The 13832-nt window shown below is 42.4% G+C and overlaps 1 protein-coding gene across 2 annotated transcripts in view; it reads left to right on the top strand.

The window, feature by feature from the left end:
* Positions 1-13832, top strand: part of AGBL1 (AGBL carboxypeptidase 1) — an 840069-nt gene that overhangs the window by 193825 nt on the left and 632412 nt on the right. For both annotated transcript variants that reach the window (XM_058736653.1, XM_058736652.1), the window contains exon 17: positions 6565-6718. In XM_058736653.1, the coding sequence (XP_058592636.1) occupies positions 6565-6718 (154 nt within the window). The remainder of the gene's footprint in view (positions 1-6564; positions 6719-13832) is intronic.

Here is a 13832-nt window from a genome sequence, read left to right as displayed (position 1 = left end):
AAAAAAAGAATCTGAAAAGTTTTGCAGCCATGAAAATGTTATCATTTTCTTTAACTCACCATGTTCCGGGTGCTTTGGCTGTGAATTTCCTGTCCCTCCACCTCCCTTCCCACCCCCCAGCACTTAGTAATGTCCTGCAGAACACATTTTGGGGAGATGCTGCAGAAGAGAATATTGCTTTCCAAGTTTGGGGGCCTGGAATCTTGAGAGTAATCATGAGATGGGTTTTGCTCCGTCCAGATTTCAATAATAACCAATACTGGGAGCAGCTTTCACCCAGCAACTTATGAAAGTGATTAGAAGAATTTGTTTATGATCAGAGAGTATCATCTGAACTCACACAACTGTATTCATTCTTTTAACTAAATTTCTACAATTTCCCTTTACTGGGATGGCAAGACATGGCTGACATTCTGAAAGGGACATTTCCATTCTTGTCCTGTGCCATCTTTCCCAGGAGACCAGATGTCCATTTCTCTTACCAGGACTTTAATTACACTGATTTAATATTGATTTTCCTTTTCATACATGAATTTCCTCCATGAGCCTTCTTTCAGGAGGATATTTTTCTATTCCCTAACAGTTTGACTTTTGCTGTATTTCAAACCATTTTTACATATGCCTAATTTAATTGAATTGTCAGATAATGTAGTTGGTACAATTTCTACTTTTGGGGGGAAACTGTAGGGCATTTTTATTTTTAATTAAAACATTATTTTTATGTATTTATTTTTTACATTTTTTTTTAGAGTTTATTTATTTTGAGAGAGAGAGAGAGAGAGAGAGACATGGAAGGAGCAGAGAGGGAGGGAGAGAGAAAATCCCAAGCAGGCTCTGCTCTGTCAGCACAGAGCCTGACATGGGGCTCGAACTCACAAACCATGATATCATAACCTGAGCCAAAATCCAGAGTTGGATGCTTAAATGGCTGAACCACTCAGGCACCCCAATTTAGGGAATTTTTAAAAGGCCCTGTATATGATTAATTTTAGTTACAGTTCTGAGGATGTTTGAGAAAAAGAAAAAAAATAATGCTCTCTGTAAAGACAAAATTTGACATTTACCTATAAAAACAGTATTGTTCAAATGCTGTATATCATTGTTTTTGTGGAAGTGATTTATTCAACACTTTCTTAAAGACTCTCCCACTCATTGTACTATTTTTCTCCTTCTTCTGTTTTTGCATTCTATATTTCAGTCTATGTTACTTGATTCTTAAGATTTATGAGTTTTATATGTTCATTGTGAATTTTGCCCTTTATCAATATAAGATTTTTAAATCCCTTTTAACGTACTTGGTCTTAAATATGACTTTGTCATATATTACTATCACCGTGCCTGCTTTAATTTATGTTTGCTTATTCTTTACGTTTCAGTATTTCTGTCCTAAAATATTTTAGTGGAGGCAAACAAAATAGATAATTTAGGAGTGTTTTCATACACATTATGTATTTTTTTCTTTCTCTGAAAGTACTTCTTATATACAGTATGCAATGGGATTTAAAAAAAATGAATCTAAAAGGTTTTGTCACTTAATAAGGATGTTTAATCTTTACTTATAACAATTTTTGGTGTTCCTTCTATCACTTTTATTTTATGCTATTTTCCATGCTTCTTTGCTTTTCTTTCTGTCTCCCTTGTTCCCTTCCTTTTTTACTTCTTTCCTCCCTCCCTCCCTCCTTCCCTTCCTCTCCCATTCTCCCTTCCTTCCTTCCTTTCCCCTTCTTTCTTCATTCCTTTCTTTCTTCCTTCTGTCCTTCCTTCCTCTTTTTCTCTCTCTCTTTCCCTCCCCACTGTCTTTCTTATACAACATGGACCGACCATATTTTCTCTCATATTTTTTTTCTCTTTAGTGTTTATAATTCAACTAGTGTTTCCCTTTTTGTTCTTAAAAAAACATATTTGGGGCTGTCTGGGTGACTCAGTTGGTTGAGCGTCTGACTCTTGAATTTGGCTCAGGTCATGATCCCAGGGTCATGGTATCAAGCCTTACTTTGGGCTCTGTGTTGAACATGGAGCCTATTGGGGATTCTCTCTCTCTCTCTCTCTCTCTCTCTCTCTCTCCCTCTCTCTCTCCCTCTCTCTCCCTCCCTCCCTCCCTCCCTCCCTCCCTCCCTCTTTCTCCCTCCCCTGCTCACATGCTCTCTTCCTCAAATTAAAAAAAATAGATCAATAAATTAATAAAAACATATTTGAACTTTTACTTGTCTATCAAAAATAACAAGTAAAATTGAGTGTTTCCTATATGACAGGCACTTTTCACATATAGCATATGGTTAAGTAGCAACCACTGGTTGAGGTGGGTATTTTTATACACATTTGAAAGATGAGAAAACTGAGTCACAAAGAGGCTAATACAGAATTTACATAACTTTTCCAGAACCCACAGCCCAAATTTGATTCTAGGCAGTTTGACGCAAGAGCCTACCCTGTTAGTCATCTCGATATATTACCTTTCCGTTTTTAAAGATTATATAATATCACTATGTCTGAAAGTTTAAAAAGTTCATATTTTGTTTTACTTAATTTTTCCCTTGCACATCTCTTTTTAATTTCATTTTAGAATCAGATGATATTATTAAGATTTGATAATCTGTATTTTCTCCCTATATAATTATTTTTATGGTGGCATTATTATATTTGTATATATTTAATTTGTATTATATTTATATTTGCTTCATGTAATTGTATTATTATTTTATATTTGTATTATTATATTTGTCTTTTATGTTTGTATTACATAGTAACCATATTTCAATTGTTGTGTAGACTCAAGCCTTGTGTAACTGGACTGTCCTATTATATCATTTCTTAGTTTGATTTTGGGGCGGTATGTCTTCCAGTTATTATTTTCAGGAAAGATAAGGTGATGTGCTTTCGAGCTTTTGCACATGTGAATGTACCACATATGCACGTGAGCAAACACTTGGCTGGTTGTAGGTTCACTGGGTAACAATCCTTTCTACTGTCAAACACTAAGCAGTATTCCTTTTCCTCTGGCATCTAGTGTTGCAGAAGGAAGTAAGACCCAAGGATAATTTTTGCATGTACATTTATGTACATTTATAGGTTTATCTACACACACACACACACACAAATGCACATGCCTACTACTTAAAAATAATCTTCATTGTAGGGTGCAACCCCCCATTCTTCTCAATAAGGTGTAATGGTGTTGATTTTAGTTAGATTGGCAAACACACAAGACTAGGCTTTACCAGAGCCAAGCTGACTCATCCTTGAGAAGGACACAAACAACCACACAACATACACAGAAAGGGCTCAGTGAAGGTCTCTAGACTCCAGGCATGGCTTCTTTTGCCCTAGTCACTCTTAACTAGGGACATGTGTGGTCTTGAGAGATGAAGCTGATCATAGCCTAGGAAAACCATCAACCCTGGGGTTTCTTCCATGTTCATACCTAGCTTTCTGCATAGACCTTTTGGTTTACGTGTGTTTGTGTATGTACACTTTGTTACTTACCTTGCCTCCTCTGGGGGGTGTGACTGTCTCCCTGTCAACAGCACAGGGCATCTCAAAACTACCTGGTACTCGTTACTCAATGAACAATCACAAGAATGAAGTACAAAGGTTTGGTTGGGGACATGGGCCTTGGTTGAATTCTTCTCTTGAATCTGGGATAGACATGCTCCTTCTAATTCTTTTACTTAATCCTGTGTCAAATTCTGGTCCCAGAAATATCACCAGAGCAATCCGTTTCTAAGAGAAATCTGAGTTTATTGCTTCCCTTTGTGTGTTGGGCAGAATAATGGCTCCCCCCACCCCAACTGCCAAAGGTGTTCTCATCTTAATCCTTGAAACTTGTGATGATGTTACTTTATGGAGTACAAGAGATTTTGCAGGTGTAATTGAGTTAAGGGTCTTGAGATGGGGAGATTGTCCTAGATTATCAGGTTGGGTCCAGTGTAATCACAAGGGTCCTTAAACATGATGGAATGAGACAGAAGAGTCAGGGTCAGAGGAGGGGATGTGACCATGAAAGCAGAGGTGGGAATTATGGATCCCTGGCTTTGGAGATGGAGGAAGGAACCATGAGGCAAGGAACACAGGTGACCTCTAGATTCTGGTAAAGGCAAGGAAATGAATTATCCTCTAGAGCCTCCAGAAGGAGTGTAATTCTCCCAACACCTTGACTTTTGCCCAGTAAGGTCCATTTTGGACTTCTGACCTCCAGAACTATAAGGCAATAAATTTGTGTTGCCTTAGCCCACTAAATTTGTGGCAATTTGTTATATTAGCGAGAGGAAACTAATATACTTCACAAGGAAGAATGTGACAGGGTCTTGATAATATCTCAAAAGGGGTAGGGAAAAGGTGAAATGTTTATTAAGTCTTTAAATCTTGTTAAAAGAAAGTTATTCAGGGGCACCTGAGTGGCTCAATTGGTTGAGTGCCGGCTCTTGATTTTGGCTCAGGTCATAATCTCACATTTGTAGATTAGAGCCCTGCTTAGGGCTCTTCACTGACAGCATGGAGCCTGCTTGGGATTCTCTCTCTCCCTCTCTCTCTGCCCTTCCCCCACTTGGTGTGTGCATATGTACTCTTTCTCAAATAAATAAAGTTTTTTTTTTAAATGTGGGGGCTTGACTAGCATTGGGTAAAGATCATGACACAGTGGTTTAAGATTGGGGGACACTGTAAGGCAAGAATCATGAGGACAGGGTCTCCATGCATCTTGAATCAAAGAATCAGTTGTTGCTTTCTGTTGAAGAGTTGATGAGATGTTCCTGGAATGAACAATAAATTTATTTGTGATTTATATTTTCCTGGGCAAGACTTTCCTAGACTAGTAAAGTTATGTTGAGGCAGACAGGGGATAATAAAGTCAGTAGGCTATGTGGAGGTAGATGATTTGGGGTTTCAGTTGTAAAGAAAGTATGACTCAGGGTCACATTTTCAGCTATTCCTGAGGCTAGAGGAAAGGTCATACTGAGTCATCTGGTAATCTTTTCTTTCCTTTGGACTTTTTCTTTCTCCTTGCAACTCAGATATTTCAATGGGATACAATAGGTTTTAGTCTACTTTTACGCAGATGCTAAAATTTTTACTTAATTTAGACAAGTCTTTTTCTTCTTTATTTGTGCATTAATTTTCTGTTGCTACTCTAACAAATTGTCCCAAACTTGGTGGCTCAAATAATAAGCTTTTGTTTTATTTTGCTTTATAGCTCTTAGGTTAGAAGTTCAACATGGGTCTCACTAGGACAAAATCAAGGTGTTGGGGTTATGTTCCTTCTGGAGGCTCTTGGAGAAGAATCCTTTTCTAGCTCTTTGAGGACATCATGTTCCTTGGCTTTTGACCCGCTTCCTCCATCTTCAAAGCCAGCAATGACAGCCTGAGTCCTCGTGCTGCTGTCTCTGGCTCTCTGCAGATGGGAGAAGTTCCCTGCTTTTAAGTATTTGTGATTAGATTGGCCCCAGCTGAATAATGCAGTAGAAAATCTGTATCTCAAGTAGAACTTAATCCTTAATATATCTGCAAAGTCCCTTTTGCTGCGGAAGGTAACATATTTATAGATTCCAGAGATTAGAGCATGGATCTTTAGGGGAGCCACTTGTCTGCCTACCACTTCCACAGTGAATGCTTTTCACACAAACACACCCTTTACTTTTGAAGGTACTACTCCCTTTTAATAACATATTTTATGAATATTTTATACATATTTTCATAGGATTCATATTTGTTTCATGTTATTATCATGTTCTTTTGTTATTTCTCAAAAGAACAAGGTGGGCAGTTTCTCCTTGGCCCTGGCCAACTTGATTGTGGTGAAAACTTGATCTTTTCAGCTGGAAGGATAATTTTTGTACACTGATGGTCTTGTGCTGAAGGGGACAGCTTCTCCCTCTGGTTACTGAGGTTACTATATCGCCGTTGTCAGGGTACGTTGTGTGGATGGGAGGAAGTCTCTTCACCTCTTTTTGATTAGTCCCACAGTTCGAGCTGGCAAAAATATGGTCAGAGGTCTTAAAGATTGTTGACCAAGAGTCTTAGTTTCAATGACTATTCCATTTCTGTGTCTTTCTGTGTTTTAAATGAGTGTTTGAATGGGAAGGTAGGGTAGGGAAAATTAATCACTACCAGGCCATTGTTCTCTTCACCTCGGATTCCACCCTGGATTGTGCTTTGTACTGTCCTCTGATGGGTCACAATGCTCTTTATGTTCCTTGTGCCGCTGCAGCTCTCTGTCTCATAGTGCCCTGGGTGTGCTTTATTTTTGTGGCGGCTACATTCTTTATATGCCTTAGTGATGAGAGGCTTGCTGTCTGCCCTGCCCTCTTGCTTTCAGTACCACTCGGAAACAGATATCCTTGGTACAGACATGTGCAGAAACTGTTTCCTGTTCAGCTTCCCTGAACTCCTAGCTAGTAGGAATAGCTCCCTTTTTAATCACTTAATGCCCAATATCGGGCACATTAAGTGAACAAAAGTACTTCCAGCCTATAGGGAGTTACATGAATATAAGCTTTGCTGCTGTTTTCTATTGTGGTTGTCAAAAATATTTCATGAATAACTATCACTTCTGCCTCGTCTCTGCTCCAGACTCACCTTGACATCCTGGAAAAAAGCGTGAACCCCAAGCAAGTATACATCCGCCAGGATGTTCTCTGCCAGACTCTGGGAGGGAATTCATGTCCATTGGTGACCATCACAGCCATGCCCGAGTCTGATAGTGTTGACCACCTGGAACAGTTCCGTGAGTAAAAAACAAACAACCTCCTTTGAAGATTTGGTGATTATGGGGTGTCCTCACAGCCTTGGAAGCTTCCTGTCCCTCAGATCAGAAGCTCCATAAGGTCTGAGGACCAGTTTATGTTTATAGAAATGCATTTCCAACTCTTGGCACAGCACAAAGAATAAATGTTAATGTTGCTCTGTTGTTAAAGGGAGAAAAAAATCAACTGAAAATTGTCAGGGAGATGAAGGCTTGCTGGAATTGAGAACAGTTTACTGGTGACAGTCACTTCCTCTCCTAAAACAGAACCAGGACTGGAGTCACATTTTCCAACCTTGATTCCAGGGCCTGTCCTCCCCATGCTCACTGCCTTTATACTGCTCCCACGGCCAGACAAGGGCCGGGAAGGAAGGAAGTGGATGGAGCCCTTGCTGAAGAATCCTCTTGAGGACTTGAACACCATTTGGATTTGAAGGGCTGACAATATGGAAGAGGCTCTAGCCAAGAACCGTCAGCCAAACCAATACATGCGTGTGTGCACGTGCACACACACACACACACACACACACACACACACACACACAAAATGCTCCTGTAACATTAGAGCCCTGAGCACAAATCTGACTTACCTGTAACCAATTAGCTTTCAAAGTTGGCTTCTGACATATTTTAGACCTTAGATAGGCAAGATAAACCACCAAACAGAATGAGGAGGGCTTTGCAATACAGAAAACCTTGCGAGATGAAAGAAAAGACTGGGGAGTAAAAATCTGGCCAATTTATCCCCAGAAGATGCAACCTTACCTGATGAAGTGCTAACTGTGTTCAGGTGACTCTTTGGTGGATGCAAAATGTAATTTCTCACACCCCATCAACATCTGACAATGGATGCTTAACAACCTGGCTAATCAACAACTGATTATCCCATCTGAATTAATGAAGCCCTAAAAGGCTTTCATGAATAATAAGGGATTTTCCAAAAACTTCTCTTACGTGTTTTATGAATTTAAGAGCAGTTTCTGTAACAGTCAGGGAGTCCTCCGCTCGCATGTGAGCCGTTCTTGGAAGTTAGAGACGGCAGTTTTTCTAGTGCAACCTTGGCCAAACAATAATTTATGTAAGAAAGTGGATTTATGTGAGCCTGTGTTCTGAAGTGTCAGTTTCTAAATAGGAGCTGGGCAGGACCCAATGTCCGATTATGGGATGGATTGCCTCTGCTCTCTCAGTTTTTCATATGCTGACACAGGTGCTTTGGTTGGTGTCATAACTAGAAAGATCATTCCTGCTTTAAGGAGAGGACTGGAGACACGGCAAAGGTCCGTGAATAATTTGACACTCTGAAATAGTTCAGTTAAAAAAAAAAAAAAGAAATCTTAAAGCACCTTTAAGCACCTTTATATGAATCAAAAGAGGCTGGTTTCTGTCTGCGGCGTAAGATTAGAGATCCTAAGTGCATTCTTTGTGTCATTACAGTTTTCTCTCTTCAACATGTGCTGATATGTCAGCTGTTGTTCATCTCAAGAGGTAGCCCAGGCAGGCATGGGGAAGACCCATGTGATGGTGGAAAGCATGCTGTTCACTTTCCTTTTGACATGATAGACTTGCAAGTGACAGTCCTCGAGCTGGACCCTGAGGCAGCCAGGGCTGTGCTCGATGAGAAAAGACTAATGAGAGCTATTCTTCATAGGTGTGCCGGCTGCACGGTCGCTCAGAGCCCATGCTTAGAAGGGCCATGGACTTCGTTTCAAGTCTTAAAAAGGTTTTGAACATGGGGGTCTGCATTTTCATTTTGCGGGCCCTGCAAATTCTGGAGCCAGGCCTGGGACTAATCTGAGGTCATCAGCAAAAATGTGACAGAGGCTAGTGTCCTGACCATGCTAGCATCTTCTATTGCCAAGTCATGCAAAATGAGTTGTAACCTACTTTGGTAGTACAGAGTCTTTATCTTTTTATTTTTCTTAAAAAATTTTTTTTGAAGTTTATTTATTCATTTTTGAGAGGTGGGGGGGAGGGTCAGAGAGAGAGGGAGACACAGAATCCGAAGTAGGCTCCAGGCTCTGAGCTGTCAGCACAGAGCCTGATGTGGGGCTTGAACTCACGAACCTCGAGATCATGACCAGAGCCAAAGTCGAATGTTTAACCAGCTGAGCCACCCAGGTGCCCGTATGGAGTCTTATTTGTATGGACGATGCAGCTGGTTGGTATCCTTTGTGATGGTGGTTGAAGTCATCCATTTTGCAGGTGAGGTAAATGGGGCTAAGGGGAGTTAACTACCCTGGTCCATGGTGGTGCCAGGTTTCCGATTCTGTTACTCTGATTGCAGAGTCCATATACCCAACAGATGTCTGAACACTGTCATTCAAGCAGGTGTTCAGCATTACGTTCAGGTTCCACTCAAAACCAGAACTTTCCCTCCTCGCTGTCTTGTGTCCTCACATTATTAGAAGCCAGCTTAGTTGTTAAAGCAAGTCACACTGAGTGGACCACAACTAGATGTATTACCCTCTTCCGGCTCACGGTGAATTTCATTTTGCTTTCCCAACTCAGTGTAAGCCTTTCCATGGTGGATGTTTCAGATGCTGTGGCAGGAAGGCAGGGGTGGGGGTGGGGGTGGGGGGAGAAGATTCAGACTCCTCAGATCCCCATACAGAGTGGAGATTGTGTGGCTGGGCTGCAGTGCTGGGAATAGTCTCAGACTATGGGCTACGGATTCTGGGCTGCAGAAGAAGCAATTTTCTCAGCAGGTTGCGATACGTATATACAGATACATGCCATGTTGTGTTTCTGAGAAAGGAAATATCCAGCACAATATAAATACCACCTACCCTCTAAATTGCAATTAACCATGTCTGTAAATCAGTAATAAAACCACTTAACTTCCTTTCAACCACAAGATGTGATGCATTGTTTTAGAATGAGAAAATAGCAAAGGAGCTCAAGGCTCTCCTGCCTGCAGGCCTCCATCCAGGTGAACTTGAGTGGTCTCACCCTCTTCCTCCCTCCCCGGGGCCAGGCCAGTTTCAGAGTATCTAGCTGGGATTTGGCCAGTTTCTAGTGCAGTGGCTGACCCTCACTCCTCATAAGGAGGTATTTTGTGCACCGGAACATGTTCTTTCCTCCGTGTAGGGTTATCACTTCGGTCTTCTTTCAGAAACCTAAGACGTGACAGCGTGGCTCTGGGGCCCAGGGAGAAGGTAGGTCCCTTGCTTGAGACTGGTTCCCTGGTCCAAAAGTCCCAGACTAGAGATTATCAAGGACAATTTATTGATTACTTTTACTCCTTCCAGGGGTCTGGGCTCCAGAGAGTCTCCTAGAAGGATAATGTGATTTGATGTATATTTCGAAAGCATTTTTTTAAAAAAGATATTTTCCAGGGCTCCTGGGTGGCTCAGTCAGTTAAGTGTCCGACTTCAGCCCAGGTGATGAGCTCATGGGTTATGGGTTCGAGCCCCATGTTGGGCTCTGTGCTGACAGCTCGGAGCCTGGAGCCTGCTTTGGATTCTGTCTTCCTCCCTCCCTGCCCCTCCCTTGCTGTGCTCTCTCTGTCTCTCAAAAATAAATAAACATTAAAAAATTTTTAAAAATAGGGGCACCTGGGTGGCTCAGTCAGTTAAGCGTCCGACTTCAGCTCAGGTCATGATCTCGCGTTCATCAGTTCGAGTCCCACGTTGGGCTCTGTGCTGACAGCCCAGAGCCTGGAGCCTACTTCAGATTCTGTGTCTCTCTCTCTCTCTGCCCTTTCCCCCCACTCATGTTCTGTCTCTCTCTCTCTCTCTCAAAAATATATAAAAACATTAAAAAAATTTTTTTAAATAAAAAGGTATTTTCCTGGATATAATTAGCCTTATTTTCTTGATAACTATATATTCAGCTTAGTGGTAGCCCAGTTTCCCTGGTGGATCTTTTACGGGTGTCTGGAGAATTGAGGATGGGTGCTGACCGTGGTCCCCAGAGAGACTCACTTTACACTTTGAGATCTGAGCCCTCATAGCCAAAATGCTGGCAGAGCTCCAAGAGCAAAGTCACTATCTGCCCTTTTCAGTGGGACAATGAGCAGGGTCGTTCTCTGAGAGATTGTCCCTGAAATCATTACGGAGGAGACAGGCTTGATGAGAAACTGACGATCAAAGGAGCCATTACAAAAGGACATACAGCTCATTCTAGCTTTAGGCTCCTGGTAGATGAGGTATCTGGGAATTAGCAGGGCCAGGCCCTTCCTGACTGGAAGGATTCCAGATGTCAAAGGAAACCCAGACCTTTGGGATTTGGAGAGCAGAGTGTGAGTGAGGAGTGAACAGTGTCCAGGAGAATGGAGTGGGGGCTCCATCAGTTTGGAGCAGAAGGCATCACCTGAGCAGGTCTGGGGATAGGTTTGGAAGGCAAGGTTGATCCAGGAAGTTGTTTCTAGTGCTTTCTGGGACTAGGCTCCATTGGCTAATGGTGTTCTGGCATGATTATACTTTGCATGGTTAAATCCTTAATACGTTATGTGTTAATATGTACTTTAACAGATGCTCGGAATATGCAACTTCTAAGTAGAGAGTTGAGAACTCATATTTTCTTAAGTTTATGTGCTTTTCAGGGATGGTGTGTGTGTGTGTGTATGTGTGTGTTGTTTGCTTTTTGGATTTGAACTGAAGGTCATTTGTTTTTTTAATGTTTATTTTGAGAGAGAGAGAGAAAGAGAATGAATGTGTGCACAAATAGGGGAGGGGCCGAGAGAGAGGCGCAGAGCCCGATGTGGGGCTTGAACTCACGAACTGTGAGATCATGACTAAGAGTCAGACGTGTAACCGACTGAGCCACCCAGGCACCCCATGAACTGAAGGTCATTGTTTACTCAAACCCCAGTGGATGAGGGCGAGAAGCCCAGAGAGGAGAATGGTTCCGGGGTCTCTGAGGCTCAGCCATCCCCCTAAACCAGGCCTCCTTTCTGCTTCTTGCAGAAAGGCTAAGTGTGCTCTCACAGACTCTTGTCATTCTTTCCATATTGCAGACAGCAAAGTTAAGGCTCACTAAAGGTAAATAACCAGCTTGTACCCACCAGGGTGGTAAGTGGTGGCTCAGCAAAGAGACCCCAGGCCTCTAGCCCAGAGTTCCAGGGTGGCCCCCTCCTTAGGGATCTGCCCTTCCCTGGGGTATTCCCCAGAAAGGCACACAAACAGGACATGCTGCTTATTAAAGCCCACCGCCATTTTGTTAACTTCCATTTTCTCCACACGTCCCCCATAACCTCATATTCTAAATCCCCATTTCAGTCCTGAGGAAGTTGGGTCCCTTTTTAGTTTGGGGGGCTACGTCTCTGTGATGGATGGTTCATTTTTTTTTTCGGGGGCTTTATTGCCAATTATTTTTCCCCCTTTGGACATATTTCCCCCTGTAACAATATTGTCTTGACTGTTCTCAAGAGTTACCTGAGAGGAGGAATTAATTTGTGGGCATCTTCTGAGGGAAAATGCTGTTCTCTTATTAGAAACTCTCATTCTTGAAGTGACTCGTCACCGCCTGACTCACTGACTTGTGAGAAGTCAGGAGACAACAAAGGTGGATGGGAGGGGGTGGACCTGCTATTTTTGCAATTGGAGACACCTCCACCCTGCATTTATCATACCCTAAAAGAGCAGAGCGTAACCTTTGTATGTCTCGGGAGGTGAGGTGACATCACTCTACCACAGGGGCTCACACACAGTTCTTTCCAGGAGGCCTGAGGTGGGGGAGGCAGGAAGCTACATTTGTAGTTACTAAAGAATACCTTTCTCTTTTTCTTTTTCTTAAAAATATTCTCACAAAAGCAATGTTCTATTCAGCCTGCCATTATGCTAAAAGCTTTTCCTTGGAAGACAATAGCTGTTCTCAGAAAAAAAGATTTATATGGGGTCCCCAGGGTATAATGAGCTACCAGGAGGCACCTGCCTCAGGTTGGGAGTTGTCACTTGTAAGTGGTTTTAAATTAGAACGGAGTGGAAAAATACACAGTTACAGAATTCCCCTTTTGGCTTCTTTGCAAATCATTTTGCCTTTGTCTGTCCTGGAGACACCTGATCAGGAATGAAGAGCGGAGCTTTCTGCTGAGGAGATCGAGAAGCGACAGAAGTGGTCCAAAGAAAACAGAAACTCTAGTGAAGTGAGCACCTCTCACTTCTAGAATTTTCTGTGTATTTGTTTACTTTTGGCCTCCACCCCCATCGCGGCCCCCTGCCAGAGGCATGTAGGGCCCAGTATTACTAAGGGAGCCCTGAATTTTAGAGCTTAAAAATCCATAAAGATCATCGAGCCCCAATTCCTCAGTTGAGGAACTGAAGCTCAGGGCATGGCTGGACCTGTCTAGAGACCCTCGCTGGCTGAAGTGGCCCTAGACCTCAGACCCCTTGTCGCCTGGTGAAATCCTCTTATTTTCCTTTTCTGTAAAGCGTGGACTTCTGACGAATATTAGAACTAACAAAGGGGCTACAAGAACATAAAGACTTCTCTCTGTGGACACTTTTAATAAGAGGAATTAGAATTGGAGAAAGTGAGCTGTGCCTTTTCCTTGTCCTGGGATTTGCATCTCTCCAGGCAACCAGGGCTAGGAAGCATGGAAGATATTAGGAATATGAAGGTAAATATTATTTAATCCTTGTTGAGGCACTCGCATTCTCCAGGGAAGGTATGTGTGTGTATGTGTAAGTCACGTTAACAGGACATTGTGATACAGCAAGGTATACCAGAACAGAAGGATAAACAAAGTGCATTGCAAGCAGAGACAAGAGACCATTTGCCTGTGTGGTGGGATCAAAGGGGGACTTACACCCACAGGGGTGAGCTATTTAAATCCCATCTGCATGGTGGTCTTATAGTGACATGGCTTTCACAGAAACCTCAGCCAGAAACCTAAAGTTGCGCCTGGGTGGCTCAGTTGGTTAAGCATCTGACTCTTGATTTCAGCTCAGGTCATGATCTCAATGGTTCGTGGGATCGAGTGCCGCGTCGGGCTCTGGGCTGACAGCATGGATTCTCTCTCCCTCTCTCTCTGCCCCTCCCCTACTCGAGTGCCTCTGCTCTCTTTCTCAAAATTAAATAATTGGAATTGCAAAATAAAATAAAATAAAACCTTGCAATTGGAGACCCCTCCACCCTGCATTTATCATACCCTAAA

The sequence above is a fragment of the Neofelis nebulosa genome, chromosome 7 (assembly GCF_028018385.1).
Source record: "Neofelis nebulosa isolate mNeoNeb1 chromosome 7, mNeoNeb1.pri, whole genome shotgun sequence".
NCBI classification, from domain to species: domain Eukaryota; kingdom Metazoa; phylum Chordata; class Mammalia; order Carnivora; family Felidae; genus Neofelis; species Neofelis nebulosa.
This window is presented reverse-complemented; position numbering and strand designations above follow the sequence as displayed.